This window comes from Calypte anna, chromosome 1, assembly GCF_003957555.1.
Source record: "Calypte anna isolate BGI_N300 chromosome 1, bCalAnn1_v1.p, whole genome shotgun sequence".
Taxonomy (NCBI): Eukaryota; Metazoa; Chordata; class Aves; order Apodiformes; family Trochilidae; genus Calypte; species Calypte anna.
This window is the reverse complement of record NC_044244.1, coordinates 180,737,961-180,764,294: the sequence shown is the minus strand read 5'-3', so window position 1 is coordinate 180,764,294 and position 26,334 is coordinate 180,737,961. Positions and strand designations below refer to the sequence as shown.

The 26,334-nt window shown below is 36.3% G+C and overlaps 1 protein-coding gene across 1 annotated transcript in view; it reads left to right on the top strand.

Moving 5' to 3' along the window:
* The window catches only part of ZMYM2 (zinc finger MYM-type containing 2), an 83,640-nt gene that overhangs the window by 26,769 nt on the left and 30,537 nt on the right, over positions 1-26,334 (top strand). Inside the window, 7 exon segments of the mRNA XM_030461179.1 lie at positions 1,565-1,730; positions 4,974-5,139; positions 6,582-6,794; positions 17,559-17,709; positions 18,405-18,520; positions 23,297-23,413; positions 23,999-24,149. Of these exon segments, the coding sequence (XP_030317039.1) occupies positions 1,565-1,730; positions 4,974-5,139; positions 6,582-6,794; positions 17,559-17,709; positions 18,405-18,520; positions 23,297-23,413; positions 23,999-24,149 (1,080 nt within the window).

Below are 26,334 nucleotides of genomic sequence, written 5' to 3'. Positions count from 1 at the left end.
CTCTGCTTTCCCTTTTTCCCTCACCTCTTTGTACCAGTTCTTCAATTACCCTCACGCATTACAGTGGCTGAACTTCCAGCTTGTTTTACATCTCTTGAGAAACAGAGCATCCTTGATAGCTACAAAGTCACAGCAAAAAATTATTTTCTACTTGCTAAGGAGCATATGGTGTTTGTTGCTGTAACCAGGAGTTCTTGGAACTTTGTCCCTAAAATTATTTTTAAAACTATGCAGCAGAATATTTTGTTAAGAGAATCCTCTTGGGGAAAAGAGACTTTGAAAGTAGGATGAAGAAAAGGTGCCTTCTATTTAATGAATGATTATGGACAAAAATAATTCCTCCCGAAAGATAAGGTACAGGCAATTTGCTGAAGTGTATAGATTAAGGTTTTTGTTAGTTGAAGTTACAGAGTTTTAAAGTGTTGTGTTTACTCTTGAAAATAGTCACCAGAAAAGAAAATGGAGTAATATTTATGCAGGTGTTCATTGCTCAGTAACATTGCTTCAGTAATGAAGTAACATTAAACTACTGTTCTAGATGCTGGGAATCTAAAGCTTGAAAGGTAAGTCTCAAGTGCAGTAACAGTATTCGAAGTAGCTGACATATATTGAAAATGTGTGTAAAGGTGTTGGGGGTGGGTTTTTTGGTTTTTGATTTTTGGGGTTTTTTAATAGTTCCTATCCAGATTTAATTCATGCTTAAGTGATGTATCATTCTTGGTATTCTTCACAAGATCAAATGTTGCTAAATTCTAGTAATAATGATTTAAAATGGAAGCTTAAATTCTGGAGAAAAGCCTAGACATTACATTTTAATTGGGGGTTGTTTTTTTTTTCCCCCCTGAACTGTTTATTCTGCTCCAAACCAAGATACTGAGCATGTAATTTAACAGAAGCATGTGTCTAGCAGATGTATTTACCTTGGATAAAAAGTTTTTTTCAAGTTCCTCTATGAAAGCTACTCTGTAGCATGTTATGCTACAAAAGTTTGGGCAAAGATAACATAATTACATAGTAATTTACTGTCTAAAATGCAGATAGAAAACCAGTGGAGTCTGGAGCACAGAGGTGTGGGTTTGTGTACTGCCAGAACTAAATGAAGTATTATTTTCTAGGTTCATTGATTTCTACTGCGGAAGACTTGGAACTTCCATAACTTTACCAGTTTACACATTAATTGCCAGTTTGCAAGCCCACTGCAAGTGGATTGTGGTCTGCAGAATTTGTCACTAGATAAAGGATGGGAACATCCTGTAATTTTTTCATGTTCTGAAGCTTTCACAATGGAGAATGGTACCATCAAACAGCATTTTACTTAAAACCCTGAATTTCTGAAATAACATCTCTCTTATGTTAATCATCAGCTCCAACAGAAAAAATGGTTTTATAGTCCTATGTCTATGAATATAATTTTATATATATGTGCATGTCTGTTCACTTATTTTTGTTTGTTTTGGTTGTTTTTGTTTGTTTTTTTGAAGATTCTGGATAATATATGATCTCCCTAGTCAGCTTCCTCTAGGAATCATGTGGATTTGTCATCTGTGTATCACTTCCTAAACAGATTTCCAGCCTGTCACCCTGTTATTAAGTAATGTGCAACTGCAAAAGCCTTTAAAAGGGACAGACTGCATATCAGCGGAAAGATCAGCTCACCTTTTTTGTTCTACTAGCTGCCTCTATCATTCACACAAACCACTCCAAAGAACTTTTGTGTTATGTGCGAGAAAGTAAGGGATTTTTTTATTTGTTTCACATTAGCAGCTAAAAGTAGTTATACTGATTCTCATGCTGAGAATTGCTTAATTATATAAATCTGACTTTGAAGTACTAAATGCAGTGTTGTTTGGAAATGTTGAATTCACTGTGTCTGCTATTACAACATAAAAAGTCTACCACCTTTTGAATTCGGAGTATGGCAGATTGTGAAGCAAATACACTAAAAATCATGGGTTTTTTTTTCTTAACATAAAGTGTCCAGATTATAATAGCTTCTGTGACAAGATAGATTCTTTATATCTGAAGTCCTTTATGAAGAAAAATGGACCTTGTGTTGTATAGAAAGCATTTATTTTGATAGATGAAGAAAAAATATCAAGAGGCTTTAAAAGGAGGAGAAATTGATACTTGAAAGAATCTGAAAGAAGTTTGGGAGCTGGAAGAAGTTTGTAGAGAGCAGAAGCCTTAGACTTTCCCCATAGAGGCAATTGTGGCAGGTTTGAAACTGTAGATACCTTAAGTGGGCAGTAGAGGTAGAGGTGAACATACCAAGAACTGTCTTATTCTGAATTATTGTTAAATTTGGCTTGTAATTTTTCAGTATTTCCCAAACTTAAAATATCCAAAGAGAGGTCTTCCCTAATTGTACTATTGAAATATTAGGTGTACAAAATAGCTCTAGTGTCTTTTTCTTTCAGTGTACCAATAACAGAGATTCTTGCACTTTTTCATGTTTTTTTCAGTATTGTCTCAACCCAGTACACTCAGCAATGACACTGGTTAAATGGTGAATTCTTCCTGAATTAAGAAGGCAATAAACTGCCTTCATTGATACTTGTTTTGAGAGGTGGTTTGTGATGGTCTTTGTTCAGTTGCAAATTTAAACCACTGAAAAAATTTCTACTTCACTATGCAGTGTGGTGGATTCATTTTGTGGATACATTTGTAAGCTACTGATGTTAGTACATCTTTTTTTCCCTTGAGATTCAGCGAAAATAAACTATAGGAAGTATTGGTATTCTTTGTATTAGTGTCTCAGGACACTGCAAACTTAAAATATAAGCTTTTAAAAAATACATGTAGAAGCTAAAATGGTCACTGCCCTCACCTCTGCAGAGCTAGTTAAAAGCACTCTGTGCTCTCTCTGCCAACTTGTACGTAGAACTGTAGAATCATAGAGTAGTTTAGGTTGGAAGGGAGCAGAAAGATCATCTAGTTCCCACCATGCCATGGTCAGGGAGACCTCCCACTTGACCAGGTTGCTCCCAGTCCCATCCAACCTGGCCTTGTATGCCTCCAGAGATGGAGCATCCACAGCTTCCCTGGGAAACCTGTACGGGTGTCTCAGCACCCTCGCTATAAAGAATTTCCTCTTAATGCCTAACCTAAATATACCTTCTTCCAGTTTAAACCCTTGTCCTGTCACTACATGACCTTAATCTCATCTGTCCTCTTCAGTTTGAAACTGTTTCCCCTTGTCCTATCAGTACATGCCCTTGTGAAAAGTCCCTTCCCAGCTTTCCTGTAGGCCCCCTTCAGGTATTTGAAGGCTGCTCTCAGGTCTCCCCAGAGCTTTCTCTTCTCCAGGCTGAACAGTTCCTGCTTATTTTTCAGTAGTCTGAAAATGGTAGTCTGTAAACCACCATGAGTTATACAGCTAGCTGTGTTTTATACATAAAAGTTAATTAGACCAAGTATTTGCTGACTATTTGCTTGTGTGTTCTTTTCATACTGAAGTAGATGTAATATTGTCGGATTGCAGGTCAGTAAAAGGATTTGGGAACTCGAGCAAAATCCAGGAGATCCTGAATGTAGGTTAGACAGATGGTAGTAGTTGATAGACCTAGTCATAGGTCAAACTTTCAGAGGTAATGCTCATATTTATCTTTAAATATGTATGTTAAGTGGGAAAAGTGAAGCCTGCAATAGCTTTTTTAAAAAAATCTAACTCAATCTGAGAAGTCAAAACTCTTATATATTTTATTGTAGATGACTTCTCTAGCAGTCTTTCAAAGCTTTCTAACTACATAAACTGCATAAGAATTGGAGTAAGGGAAAGGAAAGGGGATGCCTGACATTCTCCTTAGTGTTTATAATTTTTATTGACTTGTATTACTCTTTGAGTTCACAGTTCTGTGCTTTGGTACAAGTTAAAAGTGTTTATAAGTCCAGAAACTTGAGAGTTTATGGCCAGAAACTGTAAACTTCTCAGGGCAGGAGTGCTGGCTTTGTTTTGCAGAACAGGAGGGCTAACACTCCCCAGCACAAGTCCTTGCTAACTTGCTGAAGGGCAAGCCAAAATCTGGTGACTTTGCGTTGATGGAAGAAGGCAGGCTTGCAAGTGTTAATATCCAGGGGCACTACCAGTTTATTTTCAAGGGAGTTGTCTCAGGAAGCATACAGCTTTTTTCCAATCCTTTTCACTCATCTTTGTTTAGGGCTTCTAGCTCTGAGTGTCTGCAGCTTGTCTTTTCAGACTTGTGATCCATTGTGATGTCAATAGAGATCCAGACATGCCCAGTCAAGATTTTTTTTATTCTGCCTGCTAGTATCTCCTGTATGTCAAGATTTTTTTTTTCACTTAGAGGGCAAAGGGTGAGGTTGAAGTAATGATGGAATTAAATTTAAAAAAAATTGTAAATTATAGAATTTCTAGGAAAGTTTGCAGTAGAGTTTCAAACTTCTAGGTTGAATTTATAAGCATAGGAAAACCACCTTTTCTTTTTCTGTAATCCTATCCTGATATGAGAGGAAATATATACAAGAGTTAGATGAGTTATATACCAGTAAGGACCTATTTCTTACCACTTACTATAAATCAGAATTTTTTATACAAAACTTAAATGCAGCTGTTGTCTGAACTTCCAAAGAGCTGTTCTAAATTTGCTGTGCCAGTTTTTTTTTTTTTTTTTTTTTTGTTTTTTTTTTTCTCTTTGTAAGATACAGTTTGCCACAACTGGTACCTCATGGTGCATTAATGTCACTTTGTTCTAGAATAATATAATGGGGACAAAAAGAATCCAAATCCAAACAAAAAATTTGGTTTCTACACAGGAAGGACATTGTACTTGCAGTACTTAAAGCAGTACTAAACTTAGCTGGTTTACATTTAACTAACAAGTGTATACCCACAAACCCCGTTTGAAATATAAGTGTTAAAAAAGAATGAATCTTACTAGATGTAAAGTGTTCTTTTTTTAAATATATGTATTTCTATACAAGCACACTAGAGGGTGGGTTTTTTTGTCTTTCAGAGATATAACAACAATGAAAGGTACCATTGTTGCTCAAGTTGATTCAAGTGAGTCATTCCAGGAGTTTTGCAGTACGTCGTGTTTATCCTTCTATGAAGAGAAGCAGAATCCCTCAAAAGGAGCTTTGAATAAATCAAGATGCACTATCTGTGGTAAACTAACTGAGGTCTGCTTGACTCTTATTTCTGTTACCTGTCTCAATAATGACCATATCAGTAACTTAGATTCTGAAATAAGAGAAATGAAAATAATATGATGCAGTATTTTCATATGTGGTAATACATTAAGCTGTACAGGCTTAATATTTGTGAAGAGCAACTGAAGGAAGAAATAATTCAAAGAGGTTAATATTTCATTTTTGTTCCAGAAACTTGAAATGCCTTTTGCTGATACCTTTTAGCTGAAGTCAGCAATTTCATTAGGTGCAGGATCTTTTAAGCCTGATCTCCCACACAGAAGAATTGCTGTTGTAAAAAAACAAAGATTTGTTGTAGTATTTTGGACTTTATTTTTTGAAAGATGATGCAAATATTCTTAAAGATGTGTAGAATATATGTAATTTTAGTTTTTCATGATTATATTAATTTACTCGTGATGGTGTGTTTAGGCTGCTACTTTACACAGCATAAGTGTCTGGCCAGTCTTAATATGCCATGCTCTTAGCCTGTAAAACCTGGGTCATTTTATAAAATCCACATAAATGACCAGCGGCTCTAATCTGCAATTACTGTGGAATCACAGTATCACATAATTAGCAGAGTTGGAAGGGACCTCTAGAGATCATCTGATGCAACTCTCCCACTAAAGCAGGATCCCTAGAGCACGTTACACAGGACTGCATCCAGGTGGGTTTTAAAGTCTTAGAGAAGGGGACTCTACAACCTCCCTGGCAGCCTGTTCAGCACCTTGTCACCCCCACAGTAAAAAGGTTTTTCTTATGTTTAAATGGAACTTCTGTGTTCTAGTTTATGACCACTGCCTGTCACTGGGACCTGCTGAGAAGAGTCTGGCTCCATCTTCCTTGCACCCACCCTTTAGATATTTGTAGAAATTACCACGGTCCCCCCTCACTCTTCTGTTCTCCAGGCTAAAGAGTCACAGCTCTCTCAGCCTTTCCTCATAAGAGAGATGCTCAGTCCCTCGAGTTATCTTGGTTGCCCTCAGCTGGACTCTCTCCAGTAGTTCTCTGTCTCTCTTGAACTGGGGTGCCCAGAATTGGATGCAGTATTCCAGCTGTGGCCTCACCAGGGCAAGTAGAGGGGGAGAATGACCTTGCTTGACCTTATGGCCACACTCTTTATGCACCTTGGGATTCCATTTCCCTTCCTGGCAGCAAGGACACATTGCTGGCTCATGGATTTTACTGTTAGGACCTTTGCCAAGATCCTTTGCCTCTAGGCTACAAGAGCTTATGGATCCAGTGTTTTTCTAGAACTTTGGAGACTTTGGAGATGCTTTGGCGAAGCATCTCCCTTCTTAAATGGTGAGCTAGTATAATCTGCTTTTAATTATTGTACTTGAAAGTATGACTTTTGGCTTGTCTAATAGTTTCAGGCAATGTTGTGCTTGTTTGGTGATAAAATACTTCTTTATTTTTATTTTCTTTAGATTCGTCATGAAGTTAGCTTTAAAAATATGACTCATAAACTGTGCAGTGACCATTGCTTCAATAGATACAGGATGGCAAATGGTTTAATAATGAATTGCTGTGAGCATTGCGGGGAGTATTTGCCCAGTAAAGGAGCTGGAAACAATATTCTTACTATTGATGGTCAGCAGAAAAGATTCTGCTGTCAGAACTGCATTGGTGAATACAAGCAGGTAATTACTACTTTACCTATAATTTAAAAGTAGATAATCATAAATATGCCTTAAATATATCCTGTCCTTCATAACATGGCTCCACATCTTGTTTGAAATGTGAAGTATTAAAGATTTGTAAAAATGAACTTAATGCCAGTGAGGATAAGCTAGCTGGAATGGACCTTTTACTACTGGCATTTTTGATGTTGCTGTTATAGCAATATTTGTTATTAACAAAAATATAATTGAAGTTAAATTTAATAATTTCTATTCCTTTCTAATGTTTGTGCTACTTATGAATGTATTAATAGTAAGCTTGTGTGTCAGGCTTGCTAGTCCTCAAGTGATGTTCTTTTTTAGGTATAAAAGCTTGCTGGTATACAATCGAAACATTTAAAAATCTGCAGAGCGTACAGATTGAACGTGTCTGCAAGAATGCTCCAACGACACATGGGCTCTGTACCCATGCTATGTTGAATCTCCTTCACTACACAGCATAGGATTTCAAAATTTATTGTTACTTTGAACCTTCTATGTGTTAAATTCTGTGTTTTCATTTTCTTGACTTGGTTTGGTTTTTATTTATTCTTAAGACCCTTAAGACAGTGATAATTGTTGTGGTTAAAAATAATTCCAAATCAAGAAATGTGATGCTGATGTCTTCTTTACAGAGACAGTTTAGCTTTGAACCATTGCTAATGCTGGCTTGAAGGTTCAAATGTTAATCACAGTATTTATGGTATGATAGGACAACTCTGAAATTATAACTATTTTAGAGGAGTATGTGCAATTTGGAGCTTTTTTTCTTCACTTTATTTTTTTTCTGCTTGGTACATTCTGCTCAGGGTTTATAGGGATAGCACTATGAAATATGAAAATATTCTTTTACTAGCAAGAAATTTCTTTATCCGATTTTGAAGTTCACACTTGAATATGTGAGTGGCCCCAGTGCTGCACATTGCTTTGGGTTCTTTCTTCATCTCTTTTCCATTTTTAAGAAACCAGTAATTAAAGAGAAAAGGGAATGCAGTGCTGAATGTGCATTCTTCATTGTTGCATCACATGTTTGTATTTTCTCTTTAAACATTAAGTTTTGATGCCCTTGGCTGTTCTTATGTATATGCAGTGTGCAAACAGCAGAACTGGAAAGGTATCAACAGTGTAACTGAAAACGTAACTTAAGCGTTATTCTTTTGTCACAGCTATACGAAAGGGGACAGGATAGGTTTCCAAGATACTAAAAACGTAGGCATGCCCAGAAGCCATGGAAAGACTTGAAGAAACGTTGAATACTGTCTCTCGAAGAAAAAAAAGGCATGAGATTAACTTTGAACTTGAGACATTCCCACACAACCACTATAACATACACTGCACACGGAATTATGAAATGAACGTGGAATGTTGAGAGGTTGCATGATAAATCTGTACTTAACACTTTACAAACTGTACTCTATTTGTTCAGATACTCTTTTATTTTGTGTATTTGAGAATGAGAAGGGTATATGGGTAGCAAGGTGTATGTTGTGGTTTGATTTGGGGAGGAGAAGCAGCTTTTGCAATACCAGGAATCTTCACAAGTAGTGTTGGATATGGTGCCTTAGTGTGAGGATCCTTAAGCTCTAAGAATGAAACACACATTGTGCATTCAGGTCTGGCTGCAGACTTTGCTCAAGCAAGTTCTTAATGCATTTGTAGAAATATTGGTATATACTACTGGGGAAATGCAGCAGGCAGTGAGAAGCTTGAGTCCTCATGTGCATCTGGTTTGGAATGGTGATTAAGCGAAACTCTTAACTGGTAGGTTTTAAATGTTTCTGGAGTGTGGGGATTTAGGGTTATTTTTGATGTTAACAAAACTATAAAATTAGAAGGTTTTTAGTGTATGTTGAGGTATGTCCATAGTTGCTCAGGACACCATTATTTGAGACTACTTAGCTGTTTAGAAGGATTTATTTAGGCTTGAGTTAGGCTTATTCCATTTGCATTGATTTTTTTGAACTGAAAATTTTTTCAAGGAATTCTGCTTTTTAAAAAGGAATTTAGACTTCAGGAAATGTCACAGTTCATTGGGTCACAGTTAATAAATTGTAGCTTGCTTTGTTAATTCATAGTTTTGTTGGAAATTTTTTGTTCTTGCTTTCGAAGGAGAACTGGTGGAAGAGAGTATGGGAGAGTTACTCTTACATACTGAAATAAATAAATGGAAAAGTTGATGTGTCATTTGATTACTGATTATTGTGTGTCAACAGTTGTTGTTTGTTTGGGGTTTTTTTACAAACAATTGTAAAATACATAGGTCTTCCTGTTATGAACTTTGTATTCAGCAGTTTGTGTTACAATGTCATACAGCTATCAATATGCAATGCATTTGTAGTAGTAATAAATGAAAACTGGTTCTGATTACTTGTACTTATCTATAAACTTAATCCCTATTTTTTTCAATAAATACTACACTGATTTTTACAATTAATTTTCAATAACTTAGCATGGACATTTTTTCTTGCTGGAATGCAAAAATTAAAATTGTGGGTAATTGACACATTGGGAGTTCAAATAACCTATTGGCTACAAAGGGTTGCTCTCTTCTGCTTTGAACTGTTGGTGGGAGTAAGAAACAGTGTTATTCCTAGGATGGGGAGTAGGTTTTTTCTGAAGTGCCTGTCACCTTGCAAGGTTATGGATGAAGTTAGTTTTCCATGTAACAGTTTTGGAACCTACTTTAATCTTGAGCATTACACCCTTTGTTCTGCTTTTCTGAGAGGCAGTGGCCATTGTTTCTTTCCTAAAACTGAATTACAGAGCTTAGTGTTTTTCATACTGAAAAAGCTATGAAAAATAGATTAATAAATTGCATAAGAATTATTTAAATAATATAGCCTAACTGATGCTCATGCTCACTGTTATATTCAAGAGCATGTTAATTTCCTGAGCACAACAGCTGTTCATTAAGACAGCTAAGAGAAGTCAAGCTTTTTTAAAAAACAGAAAACAATTATAAAATCCTTCCTCTGAGAATGAAATGACTGTGACAATAAATTCCACTAAAAAGTCAGAACAAAGCCCTTATTGGAATTTACTTTTTTTTAAACCTGAAGATGACTACTACTACTAGATTGTAAATTCTCTACCTGTTGCACAGAGGTTCTAGCTCCTCACATGTAGAGAGACATGGAAATTATACTGAAGAAAAGTAAAAAACCAGAAAACACTCAAGAGTGACCAGGATGTGGCTGAATTGTCTGTGTAACTTTGCAAATGCTGAAATATTTTATTTCAGGTAGTAATTTCATGTAGTTAAAATGAGAACAATATAATAATTACTTTAGTAGTTAATTTTAAAATAGTATATATGCAACAAATTAAAACGGCCCCCGGATATGTCTGCCATAAAGACATATTAACAAACAGTGGATACATAGGTTGTTTCTTATATTATTGCCTATTTTCTGCCTTTAGAAAATAGTCGACTTGCTTTTCAAGGTAGTTCCAATGTTGTTTGTGTCCTGCTTTGCTGGATTTGGGTACAGGCTTGACAACCTTGTTCGAAGGAACAAGTGAATTACGTGATTTGGCTTTTCCAGCCAACCGTACCTTTTAATTTTCAGCTGTTTAACTAAGAGGAAGCTGTATCCGTGTCTAATTCCAAAAATACAGGCTTTAACTGCTTTGCTTACTGGCCTGATAAATCCACAGTGCTCTTGATTCTGCCATGAAAGGATTTAATACTTCACTACTTCAAAATGTTATTTTACTTCTTCTTGCTTTGCTTACTTGACTAAAATTCGTGTTAGAATATTACCTGGGATTCATTTGTTTTGGGTGTTTCATGTGCTGTCAAGAGAGGGAGGAATGAGCTGTAGTTAATTCTTGATGAGCTTCTTGGTAGCTCTGGAATGAACTGATTGCCAGGTGAATGGCAAGCTAAATGAGTATTCTCCTAGCTGGAGAGGATGCCCACAGGGTCTTTCCATCTAGTGAAAGTTTTCCTTCAGTACAGAATGGAAGTGCATTTGATTGACTTCCTTGATTAGCTGAAGACTGAACCTGCTTCAAGACTAACCAGACTGTGCCATTACTTTAAGCTGTTCACTTAAAAACATTAGAAAAAAGCCCAGCCTCAGCAACCATGTTGCCTTGGTTTGAATTCTGCTCCTTGGCAAACTGCTTTTGTGAAACTCTCTTAAAACTCGTTTCATCTGTTTTATCTTTGTATAGGGGTTTAGGAGCATTTTTTACTTATGTGGAGTTTGTGTTTGATCTCACAAAATGTGCTGTCTACTAGTTTAAAGCTCAGTGAATGCTTTTCTGGAATGTCTGGTTTAGATGTTTCAGTGGAGACATCTAGGGTTTTCAACTTTGTCTTGTCCTCTGCAGTGTCTGTTCTTTTTCTGTGCTTCTTTGCTATTAAGGCAGCTCTGTCTTTTTGGTAGTACAGTTAATAACAAAATCTGCTGTCTTTGTTGATGGTTTGTAAACTCTTGTTTCCAAGTGTCTGTTTCAAGTGCAAATACTGTTGACAAAACCAGTAATTGTGAGAGGTGACTAGCCCCTATAAATTGAAATAGTAAAACCACTGACTTCACTATTTAAAAAAAATTCTCGTTGCTTTTAAAGAGAAGTTCTTTGGTTTCAGGTTGTTCAAACCTGTGGTTTAGTCTTGGAGTCTCTGACAGTACTGCATCCCTGTTGCAAATCAAGTACTTCTAGAAATTATCATGTTTCTCTAGCTTTACATCTATCTTTATTCCTGTTTCTGGAACCATTTATATTGCCTTTTCTGCTTTAGATGTTTGTCTTCAGCTGTAGAATTTCCTGCTCTTTAATAAAACAGTATAATCACCTTCCTTAGGTACCTGAGAATCATTCATAATAAGTATTCAGAATATTTTATTGATATTTTGGAAGATAAAGTGTGATATGTACATCAGGAATGTTAAAACAACTTTGTAGTTCCAAGGAAAAGTACTTCTGGCAGTCAGAACAGTGAGGTGCGGTCTGTGTGTGTTGGGAGCACAGGAGGAGGAAGCAAGAAGCTGGTATGACTGGGTATTGGAGTTGGGACTATACCTGGAATAGTTGGGTAGGACTGGGGACTAGGGAGAAAAGAAAACAGAAACAGCTTAAACATTAAGTTAATATAAAAGTGACCTTTTTTTTTTTTTTTGAGGCAGGGGGAGAAGGGATTTTTCAGCTCTGCTTTTCTTGAAGACATGAAGGCAGGTGTCTTGAGAGTGGGAGCAAAACTGGCAAAAAGAGCTTTCACTGGGAGTTGGGAGATGCCAAAGAAAAGTTAGAGGAGAAGCTGTTGATTTGGCTGTCTGCAAAGTTCAGCTCCTGGAATGTAAACACGAATCATGTGGTGCTTAAGGGCCACAAAAAGCACAAGAGAGATTACTTCACCTTTTGGTCTTAAGACTTAGGCCAGTGTTTTTGAGGTGTTAATAATCTTGCTGGAGGAAGGTGGAATTCACCTTCTTCAGGGGAAGAGATTATTTGAGTGCAGTATTTTTAAAATCTGAATAAATAAAATGATTCTTCTTTCTTTGCTGTTTCAGATTTTGCTGACATCAGGTTTATTTCTTAGACCAGTGTATTGCTTCTGGATCCACCCAAACCATCCTTCTAAAAATCTAAAGTAGTTTAGCTGCTATTTTCTAGATTGTTTTACTAATGATCTCTCTTATCAAAGAATTCCATTTAGTGAATGTCTCTGCTCTTCTATTATGAAATTTTCAATCTTCTTTCTCCTTTATCTTCCTATTTGAACACTGGTTGACTGTTTCTGTCCCAGAATATTCTTTTCTAGATGCTTTCCAGGTATTTATCTTACTTCTGATCTCAAACTGTTACTGTCTAAAGCTACCAGAGAGAATTTTGCCAGAATTGAGAGATATATAACAGATTTGTTTACAGGGGGCCAAGAGTTTTAACTGCAAAGCATTTCCTTCAACTGGCAACAAATCTTGGGCTGCTACAGAGCATGGTGACTATCAGCTGTCATGTTGGTGTTCTCAATCAGTTGGCTCTTGCAAGGGAGAAGTTGTGGTAAAGATGCTCTTTGCAGGTGTGTTCTTCATCCTGCTCTCTAGCCTTCTGACAGCACATGGAGCAGGTCATACTGCTTTTTTCAGTCAGGAATAAAACTTCAGCACACGTGCCGAGATGCAAGGCACCAATAGCTTTACTAAAACACCCTTCTAGCTAGGAAGTTCAAGAACAGAAACTTTCATTAGTTGTAGTTGCAAACAGAAGTAAGGCTTACTTCTAAAATACCATGAAATTATAGTATTTATATGACATTTATTTTGAGGCTTTTTCTTTCCTCTTGGTAGAATCTATGCAAGAAGAGGTCTAGACTGGAGCTTTCATGATCCTTACGGTAAGATGTAAAGGAAGATGAAGATACCTTCTAATATGATGATTGCTGGTAATGGCAAGAATAAAAATTGCTCAGAAACCCTCCAAGTGAATTTTCTCCTTACTTCCAGGATTTCTGTTGCAGCAGTACTTGTGTTTCTGGAATATATCTCTTTCATCTGTCTCATTTTGCATCTTGATAGCCACTTTTTATAGTTGCAGTTTAAGTGCAACACTGGAAGGATTTAGGACTTGAAGTCTATACAGAACTTGTAACTTGAAAGATTTTTCAAACTGCATCAAGGGCTTCATAATCTGTTTTTTCTTAGTTACCTATCAACAGATAATTTCATGTAGTAGACCTGATTTTGATATTTAGGTATACATGGGTTACACAAAGAAGTCATGAAAGATTGAGTTGAGTTTGAAATCAAATACAATAACAAATGTATATTCAGGGTTCTGCTCTTACTTTAGACGTGATGCTTTGGAAAAGGTTAGACATGCAATGGGATCTAGCTAAAAGTAGGTCGTCTCAATGCAGAATCTAGGTGGAGTAGTGAGGGAAAGGTGTAGTCAGACTACTTTACATCAAGCTTCCCCTAGGAGGGCACCAGGCCATTATTCTGTAGAAATTTTGTCTCTGGATTAATATTTTTTTTTACGTAGTAATTGAATTGTTACAGTTTTCTTTGCTAGTTTTGTAGTGGTGTTTTTACTTAAAAGTCTCCCTAAAATTGCAGTCCATAAACCTGTATAGATTTTTGCAGGATGCTGTAGATTTGAATTTTCCAGAAATGGTGCACGGAAGGAAAATGCTTGGTATTTTCTTTTGCAGATTTGTTCTGATTAATTTTATCTTTGAAGGCAATCATAAATCTCAAACTAGCTTGTACGTGGAGGTTTTTGCCTATAATCACTTTTGCCTACTATTAAAGTATCAGGGGGACCACAAAATGAAGCCAGTACTTCATCCTGTATTGAAGATAACTGCCAAGAAAGCAGCTTTGGAGAAAAAGAATTGGGTGTTCCAGTGGCACAAGTTGAACAGGAGTTAGCAGTGTGCCTGTGCTGCAAAGATGGCCATCTGCATCCTGGATTTTATCACAGACTTCTTGAGGTTGGAAGGTACCCCTGGAGATCGTCTTGTCCACCTTCCTGCTCAAGCAGGGTCACCAGGAGCAGACCATCCAGGACCACGTCCATTTGAGTTTTGAATATCCCCAAGGATATGGGGACCCCAAGGCCTCTCTGGGCAGCTTATTGCTACATTAGCAAGAGTGTAGCTAGCAGGTCAAGGGAAATGATTTCTGAGCCCTGCTTACCCCCTCACCCTCCCAGCCCTCTCCAGATCCTTCTGGACTTTTGAGACTGTGTCTGGAGCACTGCATCCAGGTTTAGATTCAACAGGATGAAAGACATGGACGTGTCTTGTCATGACAGGTTCAGTGTAGCTACCAAGATGTTTACATGACATAGGTGGACAGGAGACAAGGTTGGAATTCTAAAAAATGCGCAGTGGAAGGACGAAAGGCAACAGACACAACTTTGAAATAAATCAAGTTTCCCCTTCTTTCCAAAGAAAAAAAAATTTTTTTTTTTTTTTTTTTTTTTTGTCTGAGGGCAGAGAAATCCTCCAGAGAGATCTTTGGAGATGCTCTGGTTTGACTGGACAAGATCCTGAGCTCTGCACCTGCTTTGAACAGGAGGCTGCACTTGATCTTTTAAAATCCCCTCCAATCTTCATGGTTCAGTTATTCTGTTCTTCTGAAACAAAGAACAAAGCAGTGATGTTTAAAATAGAGTCAAGAAGTTTTCATGTTGTGGTTTTGGTTTGGTTTGGTTTTCCCCCTCTTGTCTTAGTAATGTCAATTTTGGTGTTTTTTGTTGTATTTTTCTTTTTAGTAGTGAAGTTCATTGTCTTTCTCCTGACCATGAAATATGAACAGCACTGACAAAGCTTTACATTTTTCTTTTCTGAACATAGACTTTTCTTTGAGGATGGTTAAAATACTAAGAAGATGAGAACAGATTTATGTTCTTTGTAGTCTTGATAATTTAGATCTAAGGTTGATAAATTTTTACTTGATATTCATCAGGTTTCTTGTTGCTTTTAGGGTAATTTAGGAGAAATTTAGGGTAAAATCAGTAAACAGCCCTGCTATTAGAATGTGGTTTGAAATTCAGAAGTGATGGATGTGCTGCTGCACTATACCTTGTGAGCATGATCCTTCCTTGACATCAGTTAATAACATGATATTTGAGTTGCTGGTTCCAAGAGCTATTTATGTTTTAAAGGGATTCTTTTCAAAGACATAGTCTGTTGACACAAACAATTCTGATTATGCTCTGATGGGTTTACTGTAAATTAACTTACTATAACCTGCATTTTTATCTTGCTGTCTGTTTTAGGCATCGTGGCCTCAGATAGATTTTTTTTTTTTTCTTTCAAATCTAGAACTTGTGAAAGCTTAACTTACCTGTGCATTGTTTCTCATCGTGTTCCTGACCACTCTTTGTTAAGCTGTTTGCCCATGTATTTGTATTGGTGCTTTAGATGTACATCTGCGTTTATTCTAGACATACTAACACTGTTTGTACATGCAGATTTTTCCTTGGCTGTCGTCCATTAAGCTTGTTACAAGAAGTCCCTTCCTTTTTCCTTCTTTTTTAAATTGTGATGCCCTGTATTCTCACTGGTAGTATAACCTGAAGTATTCTTGATGTCCTGCTCTTTTTTTCTGTTAGCCTGTCAGAAGAGGTGAATGCATATTGGCAGAATAGCTCCAACTCAGAACAATGTAATTGCTGCATTTTGGTCTTGGTGCCTATCGTGAATTTTGTCAATACTGTGGCTGATTAGGAGGATTATTAGGTGCCAGGTAAAGTTTTTAAAGGGAAACAGACAAAAATGAATATGGGAAGCAGGGATCCTAGAGTTGTATAAAATACCCTGTAGGTAGGAGCTTGATGCCTTGACACACTCCTTTTTGGAGGAAATCCACAGCAAAGGTTTCATCAAAGTAGCACGTGGCAATTGCAGATTTGTGTGATACTCTGAAATTTTGCTTATCTCTGCAAGATGCTACAGCTGATTTATGGCAGAGGCATATGTATTTATGTTTTCATGTACATGTTTTTAATATAGGGAATATCTAACAAATCTTAAGTCTTACAAAACATATACATACACATCTTACAAGTTTTTTTCTCTGGCTGTCTGCAAGGCTGGATTTATCTTGTTCTCACATGTAGGTAGCTAAAGATAAAAAGCGCAAAGATATTGACTACAGCTTTTGTTATTCTAAATAAAGTGAAACATGCTTTGCCTTTACTTCCACTTTCAGACCTTGAGAAGAGGAAAAGAGGGAGAAGTAGTGCTAAAATCATTGCTCAACTATTGAGTGCCTCCTAAGTGTCAATGGGGTATTTCCTATTACTCAAGAATAAGATTCTGATAGGAGACACCTCGTTGTTCAGATGAGGAATTCTCTGTAATCACTGTCAAAACCATGGTGCTTTTTCTATGGGCAGGGAAGGTGTCTAGATTTTTTCTGAAATTTGCTTTATGATGCTTGAAATACTTGCCTAACACTAAAGTATGTACTAGATGTAGCAGGTCACTGTGTGTTGGTTGTGTCACTGATATTTCTGTTTGGTGCAACCTTTAAGTGCTTCTTGTAGAATATTTGTTCCCTTCTGTGGAAGAATGTTGATTGACTTGAGTGCTGTGCTGACAGATGTCAGAGTTGAGTCTGTTGTCAGGCTTGTGGAGTCACAGTTCCAGTTCCCTTCGGATATATTGAGAATTATGGAAACTTTGCAGGGTGTTTCTCCTGCAAGATATTACTGCTGCTTGTAGGACTAGAACTAGGGGAGTTGAGAAGTTAAAAGATTTTCCCACTAGTGCTGTTACCAAGAGTCTGCTTTGCCTAACTCATGCTTGATTTACTGTTTAGAGAGCACAGGTTTTTTTCAGATTTTAGCACCAATTTTTATCTTTCATCATTGCTATGCCAGACTGCTGTATCTTTTCTCTCAAACACTGTCCCATCAATAACAAGAGAGGAGCAGAGTTGTTTCAAACTCTGACTTGGTTTTTTTGGTTTTTGGTTTTTGTTTTGCTTGAGGGGTTTTTGGGTTGTTTTTTGTTTGTTTGACTGTTTTTTTAGGAGGGTGTGTTTGTTTTTTCTTTCCACAGAAGTTTAGTTTTGGCCAGCTTCCCCCCAGGAGTAAGAGACCCAGCTATAGAGCTCTGAATGTTCTTGAGAGGATGTTCATGAGAATTAGTACAGGAAGGTTGTGATGGGGGGAGCAAATTGCAGTAGTATTTGTTTTCCTCTGTGTTTTTTCTACTATAATTTGAAACCAAAAACTAAGCATAGTTTTCACTAATGTGTTATTTTGCTTTGTTTTCTGTTTTAGAAACATGGCAAATTAACATCTTGTACTGGCTGCAGAGCTCAGTGCAAGTTTTTTGACATGACTCAGTGCATAGGATCTCATGGATTTATGGAGTCGTACTGCTCAACTGCATGCATGAACACACACACATCAAAATATGCAAAATCACAAAGTAAGTGAAAAGGATGATGGATTTTCATCACTTATAAGAGTAGACATTTGTTTTTTTTGAGGACTGAACACTTGAGTTGTGTTATTTTGTTTTAAAATTAAGCTATGCAATAGGTTTGTAGGTTTTAAAACTTACTTTTAAAAAGTCACTATCTTAATATTCAGCACTAGTAAATGGACCCATGAGAAATCATTTTCCCCACTGGCCTTCTTGCTTGATGATGAAAACAGTTTTCAACTGTCTTAAGGCTTCCTGGGAGAAATTGTTGAGAAATAACATGCTTTTGTGTGTCACAGAATGATAGTGCACTTTTCAGGCATATGAATTAATACTTTCTTTTTTGTGATCTAACACCATCCCGTTTTTTCACCTCAAGCAACAACTGGAGGAGGGAAGAGGTAGTTTGTAATATGTATGGATATTCTCCTGGTAAAATTGTTGGTCTGGGTGAAAGGAACTGGTAGATAAATTGTGTATTCTTCAGTATACAAAGCATGCATAGATCTCAATTCAGGGAATTAAGACTTGTTTTCTTTGACTTGTGGAAGCTGGAAAACAGACAAATTCTAGCTTTTTACATCAAAGCGTTAAGAAGAGCTGACCCTGTACTCCAGGGTTTTGGTTTGTGTTTTTTTCTTTGTTTTGTGTTTGTTTTTTCATGTTTATTTTGTCTGTAAACTACATTTTTCTTTTAGGTATGGGAATTATTTGCCAGTTTTGTAAACGAAACTCTTTACCTCAATATCCAGCCACAATGCCTGATGGAAAAGTGTACAACTTTTGCAGTTCCAGTTGTGTAGCTAAATTTCAGGTTAGCTGTTGTGTTAAATCTTTTCTTTCCTAAATATTTGTGTGTACCTGTTTGTGATAAATATTTGCATATTAAACTAAGTTGCTTCTGTATACATGTTGAGTTACAATTATCATAGATGCTTCTAGCACATAACAATTTGTTTCATCTAAGTACTGTTTCATAATTATAACACTAATCATTATCTTAAACTTACAGAATGGGATAATAATAACTCATTCTCCTTCATACTATGAGAAAACACAGATCAGTATCACTGATCATCTTGTTTTTACCACTCCAACATCTCTGTGAAGATGAACCTTGGTGCTTTTGCATTGAAGATCAGTGTTTTATCTCTTTTATACTAATACAGTAACAAATTTATTATGTTGAATAGTGTACTAACAAAGGTGAGGTATTGGAAGTAGCAGCTGTCTGAAATGAAAGGTTAGAGCTTAAGCCATCAGAATGTTTATGAACAAAACTAGCTGTCGAAATTATATCCAGAAATTGTGTTGTTTGTTGAAAATGTAATATTTTTAATATGACTTATGATTAATTCATAAAATGTGTTGTAGTGATTCATCTCTAGGTGATCAAGGAACATTTTTGAAAAAATTAATTCAATTTTTATATGTAAAAACAGTTTTCTCAGATGTGCACCGTACAGTTGATAAATGCCTCCTCATATGTTGTTGAACAGTTACATCCACACAAGGTTTTTCCATTTCTTGTTAAACTTTACTGTTTTCTGCCAAATGGAAAGCACATCGATCTCTTAATGGTTTTCTTAATATACCCTGGATAGGATCTCCAGCATATTGCCCTGTTATGTTCTTCCATCCTAACAATTTAGTAGATGTCTGTCAATGGAACTGATTAACAAGAATAGATGCCGAATCTTAGTATGTAATGTCAAATTTGTAATGCTTCTTGCAAACTTGTTTGGCATCTCTTTTATTCTACATGGTCTTGAAGTTGATTGCAGTCCTGAGAGCTCTCAGAACAAAACCTTTCTGCTGTGTGAGGGAGGAAAATAAAGCTAGTGAATGAAAAATAACAGCCTGGGCCTTCTTGGATTTGCAGATAAGTCAACATTAAGCAACATTACTGAATGTAACTGCTGGATCAGCTGATGCTTGTTGTGGGTTTCTGATCTTATTGAGACCTTGCTGATGCTGCTTTTGCAGTTACACTGCTAGGTGTAGATTTGTCTCTTTAATGTTGTCATGGAGTTTAATTAGAACAGCCATAAAGGTTGCGAGTTCTTCGTGAAGACCAAGAACTGGTAGGTGGTAATTTGCTTACATTTAGTTTGCTCAGATATCTCTGGGTTCTAATGTTACATCATTCTCATATATTCACTGTCTAGAACAATAAAGTATATTCGCTATTAGGTAGGAGTTGATTGTATGACAATGTCTTATTTGTTCAGTTTGTTTAGTATTTAGGAGGAAAGGACAATATCCTACAATGTGAACACTGGAATTTAAAGTTTTCTTTTGATGCTTTTTTATACCTAAGTGACACATAAGGAATTGAACCTAAACTGAGAGAATGGTTTAATCCATTTGGTCATTAACAGTTCTTTCTGCAATGATGTTTGAAAAATGGCTGATTTCCTATGGCACTCTGTATTTTTCAGTATTTACTGATGCTGATAACTCAAGTTTCAATTTTCTGCCATTCCTCTTTTTTTCTTACTGTGCCTGTTCTTCTATAGGTTTTCTTCTGTTAGGGGTTACCCTTCTCAGGAGTAACTGCTGGAGCAGAGTAACTGCTGCTTCAGTTCTTTCTCCCTTCTACAAAAAATTTACCCCCTTTGTTTACGAATGAGTTTGAACATTCAGATTCTCAATTTGTTTACAGTACTGTTGGATTCATTGTCATTTTATCTAGTAAATAGCCTTTTTGTTTCTAGCTAACTGTTGTTTTAAAGTATTAAATTACTTGAAAGATTCAGTTGAGCAGCTTGCTGTGCAACTTACATCCATATCTGTCATTTTGTGTGGACAGCTTGCAGGTGAATTCATCCTTGTAAGAAAGAGGCTAAAAGGGGGAATAGCCTGCTTGATGTGATTTGTGGTTTGGTAGGTGGTAGTAGGATAGTGTGGGTGTATCTTGTCTTTCATGCTTTGTCTTGGAGGATGTTATTGCAGACAGAACTGTTCCAAAGTTGTATTGATTTAAGCTGGTTTTGCTGTTAGTACCTTTCCTGGGTCAGTTGAAGATCTTGATCTGAACTTGCCTCTTAAAGAAAAATAAGCTACTAATTTATCTGTTGCTAACATGAAGGATGTAGTACAAGTATTTTCCCAAAACCATCAACTGTATAAATGTCTAAATTTATGTAATTTATAGCTATATATAACAAAGTATAAATAACAAAGTACAATCTATCATGCAAAACACAGCTGTGGAAAAATTTCAGAAAATTTGTAGTAAAGTTTTTTGGTTTTTTTTAACTACCATTATTTTTTCAATTTATGGTGTAACAGGAGAGTTGTAGGATCGGTATGTTTTAAAATTATGAGTACAAAAAAAATTTTAAGGTTAATCTGCTTTTTCACTAATGTTATCTTTCATCCTTATGCCTTTGAGTGTTCTTTGTTATAAACTTTAGATCTCTCTATCACACATACGTACATATATTTTAAAAAGTAAGATTGACATGCTGAAATTATTTATTTGATCATAATAAATATAACTGAGGCTTCCATGCTGAGGCTGGAAGATCTGTGTGCACACATGAATGTAAGGGAGGTGTTTGATTCCTGGCCTGTTTAATTTGATGCCCTTGATTTCACTTGTGGAACAGTCCTAGTGGATGACATTTATGTACAGATAAGTTTGTACAATTTGATTTTGTGTTACTGTTGATTCCTGCTGTGGTGGCAGGGATGGTGGCAGGTCCAGAAGCTGTGTTACTATCCTGGTCTTCTCAGAAGAGTCCTAGACTGTGTCTGCCTGCTCTTCCTTAGTAATTTGGTAGCTTACAGAAGTTAGGGATGGTTGCATTGAAGGCTGAAGAGGCCTTTACGCTGCTTTTTGCTTTTCTTGACCCTTTCAATGGTCTTTGTGTTCAGGGCATATCCTGAAGATACTCTCTTAGGAGTCATGTCAGTTAGAAGCAAAGCAAGATGATGAGAATACTACATGCATGGCAACTTGATTCACGAAAACACTATACAGACACAGTACCTAAATTTCAAGCTGGATAATATCAACTTCAAGGAGGCATACAGAATCATATTGTGATTAATTGTTGGATTTACAACCATCTTCTGCTTGGTTTAGGGCTTCCATCTTCATTTCTTCAAGCTTTTGATGAGAACTGTTAGAACTTCCATTGTGTCTACATATGCCATATGGCAACACATCCTGAGCATGGTGTTTGCTTTGTGAGGAAACCTTTGTGGTTCCCATGTTAGTACAAGTCTTCAGCTGCCTATTTAGAGCAGCCAAAGACCATTAACACTTTATCAACCACAGGGATTTTTGCTTGACACAGTAGGAGAGATACAACAGTGGTGTATGTGGGCATCAGACTCTATTAAAATGTTGTTATGGGACAATGTACCACTGAGATCAAGGTGGCATCTTTTCTGCAGTATGTGGCATTCTGTTGCTAAGGTCCTGTCCATGACTGGGAAATGAAATGTGCATGAGTCCTAATATCTGCAGGTTGCTGATATAGAATTAGTTCATCTGCCTAGAATGATACTAATACTAGGTAGCACTCAGCAGTACTGGTCCTCCTACATGAAGGCTTATATCAGTAATCAGTCACCACAATTTTATGTTTTTATTAATGTAGGTGAACTCTTAGTAACACGACAGTCTGAAGCAAAGTATCCTGTAAGAGACATGGTTTACATTTTCACAGTTATGAGATGGAGAGGTAGTAATAAATCTGTCTGAAGAGAGCTTGTAATCTTTAAATATATTTATCTTGTTGCAAACTGTGGGAAAATTTATTGAGAAGATGCAACATGTAATGAATTTGTCCTGGATTCTTCAAATGAATGTTACATTACTTATTCTAATTTTATGTTGAATGTCATGTGTAACACACTAGTAATTGTTGCTTTTTCAAGGAAACACCAAAAGACTGTTCTGTAAGCAGACCTACTGGATCACTACTGATGCTGTAAAATTGAGTTCTTAATCTACTGATTCAGAAAAGGATTAAGTTAATGATTCAGTTGCAGAATTCTTATACCTACACACGTAATCTGCAGCATTTCTCTCAGTCTGAAACCCCTTAATTGTTTAGAGTCTGACTGTTTGAATGATAGCATCCTTCTGCCCTGGTGATTGAGGCCAGCTAGGACTATTGGCTAGTTTTCTCTTAACCTGAGCAAACACATGGTTTCTAAATTGAAAGCTGTTGACTTCAGTGTCTCTATTTTCAAGTGGTATGCTTCAGTAAGGTGCTAATAACCTGCCTTGGTGATGTTTGGAATTGAAAAATCATTGTTGGTGTGACCTTCTGTGACCAAATAAAGCAAACAGTGAGATGTATGTAGTGAAAATAGGTGTTTTGTGATTAACAGGTGTTCAGTTTTGGGACACATTTTAAAATTTTATTTATACATTACCCTTAAACAACAAGCATTAGGAAGGTAAGGTAAAAGAAATATGACCTAAAGTAATTATGGTGGAAGCAAGGGTGAAGATTCAATCTTGGAAAACCTAAGATGACAAGGGAAAAATAATTAAGGGAAAGATTAACTTGCTGTGCTCTTGCTCTTAAGTTTTTTAGTGAAGTGTATATATATTTATGTTTTTCAGACTCTCGGTGTGCAGTCTTCAACAAATGGTCAGTTTGTCTCTCCCAGTGATATTCAGTTGAAATGTAATTATTGCAAAAGTTCTTTTTGTTCAAAGCCAGAAGTACTGGAGTGGGAGGTAAGAGGGGGTTGGAGTTATTTTTAGAATGATGAAATGTTTAGAAATTTAAATCTGTAACTTAACAAATTTTTTCTAGATAGCTATTTTATAAGGTATTGAAGCTTAAAAAATTAACAAAATCTACCTGGTTCTGTAGAATATCATTTAACTCTAAGATGGGAAAAGGAAGGGGTCTTTGTTCATGAATAACACATAGAAAAGCATATGTAGAATTTAAAGAAAAATGTAATTTCTCACATCAGCTAAGTAAGTTTGAAATCTTTAATCTTCATTTACTGTATGCCTAGAGATATGATAGATCATTGTACACTTCTCTGTGAATGGAGAGAAGGATCTGAAGAGTATATGCTAAGATTGATTGGCATCTTTTGTGTTTAGCATTTTCATATGAAATTATGAGTATTTGTAGCATTCCCTGTCAGCTTGAGTGGCAGCTGTTAATTTTAGCGTGCGAAGTCATACCCTAATTATATGCTTGCAATTCTGTTTACTAGTTGAAGTTGTGTCTTAATGGCAAATTCTCCAGATCGAAAAATTTTATCCATTAACTCTATTTGTGATGCTTTCCAACTTTGTGTTTAGAACAAAGTGTATCAGTTCTGCAGCAGAGCATGTTCTGATGATTATAAGAAACTGCACTGCATAGTTACATACTGTGAATACTGTCAAGAGGAGAAAACGCTGCATGAGACGGTGAATTTCTCTGGCATCAAAAGACCATTCTGTAGTGAAGGTATGTAGATGCTTTTTATTTTTTTTCCCTAAGATATTGGTCATTGCAGTTTTACAGGAGCTGACTTACTGTGTTAATATTTAATGTGAAAATTAAGCTAACTTTCTTCATTATTATTAATGAAGTGCATGTGCCTGTTAGTATTAGTGCATGAATATGTTAATTTATCTGAGCTGCTTTTATGGTCCAAGATCATTAAAAATTGGCAACACTCTTAAATGTGTGCATAAATACATACACGTATGCTCAAAAAAATTAGAGATTTGTTTTGTTTAATTTGTGCAGCAAAGCCTATAGCAACACTAACTGCATTGAGGAATACCAAGCTTTCTTTTTGATTAATATTTTCAAAATTTAATGTGACAGTGGAAATTAGGTTTTTTTATTTGCTTAGAGTAGTTATTGAAGCGGTAATTTTAATGATGGTGTGTTGATGTGGGTTGATTACTATCATAATTTTCCGGACTAATTATTTGGATTTTTTAAAAGAGAATAAATTAAAAAGGAAGTATATGGTCACAGGTTTCTTTTAAATTGCATTAAAATACTGATTGTATTTATAGGAAGAGCAAAATAGAGTCTTAGTAAGAACTTATCCTTTCCACTTCTGGGATACTGGTATTTACTCCTGGTTTTAGAAGTTTAATTACAAGTTTGGATGACGGGTCTGTAGAGGATATAGTGAATATTATTTTTTTCTTTAGTAGTAGTAATAATAATAATAATTCTTTTACTATCATTTGTTAAACCTTGCTAAGATTGTCTGCTTTCAAGCAGATTAAGCAGCAGTTGTGCCAGTTCACTTGTAGCAGGATCCTGTTAACCTGTAGTGAGGTGGATTGTGGGGCTGAAGGCAGCCTTTCCTCTGTGCTGAGCCATATGGCTCTGGACTCTGCAATCTTTTATTTTTGAATGGAGTGGTGTGGGTTAGGTTACTTTGCCATCATTACTTTCTTCTTGTGTTCTGGGCTGCAAACTGATAGCTGGAGAGGAAAAAAGGACAAAGCAAGGTCTGGCTTTAGAGTATATTGCAGTGCTCAGTAACATCTAGTTAGAAATTGTTTCCATTAGTAAAAATTTCCATGGAATATTTTCAAAGACAAGAGGAAACTGGTTTTGCCTTGGAAATTGCAGTGTATGCTGGTATTACTGTGAATCTTACGCTTCCCTTGTTTCAAAGCCTGGTGACTGAGAGAATGAAACCAGAAAGATTGATCAGGCAAGCTATGCTATTCACTCATTCCAAAGATACTTTTCCATATGAGGGGGCTTGAAATAAGTGAGTACTTATATTTTCTACTGGAAAATTTGAGTGAAGGAGAGAAACAAAAGCACTCTGCTGCATGAATAGTTACTAAATGAGAGGAATTCACTGCCAGATGGCTTGGTGTGGGTTCTGAGTTTGCATGTGTTGAACTGTCAGCTTGATAGCAAAGGTGATCGTTCTGAGGATGAATGTGCCAGATGTTACTGTTAAAGTTTATTGGTTTACTGTGATGATCTGAACCCAATGAGTAATAGAGAGAAGGGAATCAAAAGCACTATATAGAAAGTAACTTGAATGTGGCACACTTGGTGGTTGTAGCTCAGGTGTACTTTGTGATGCATATGATAAAAACTGTCTGGGCTACATTTATTGCTGCAGAAATAGTGGAGTCCAAGAGTTAAGTGTTTAGATCTGATGTGGAGGGGAGAGGGCTAAGTCTTTAGATGGGTTGAGTGGAGATCAGCAAATGAAAGTTCTATATTAGAGGTGGTAGATTTCTGTTCCTTTTCTAGGCTCCCAGATACCACTAGTTTTTCCTTGATGTCATAGCCTTCTTCCAGAAATAGTCAAACTGTTTGTAAAGTAGAAGAACTAGTAGATGAACCAAATAAACTTGTTGGATATGGAGGCCATGCTGCTTTTGAATATTGCAATGTGTTCAAGAAGCTTCACCAAGAGAACTTATTTTGTTGAGCATTTGATTATTCTTCACCAGAATAAAATGTATTAGGATTTGAGAAGAAATAAACTAAAGTGCTCAGTCACAAAAATTTTTTGTATTTTTGGAAGAAATTGAACTCTCAAGGGAGATACTGGAAAATTTCAGGTGTGTATTTAATACAGAAAGCTCCTAGATAAAATCAACAGAATTTAAACAGGTGTTGAAATGTCTGCCAGAGTTATTTGTTGGTCTTCAAG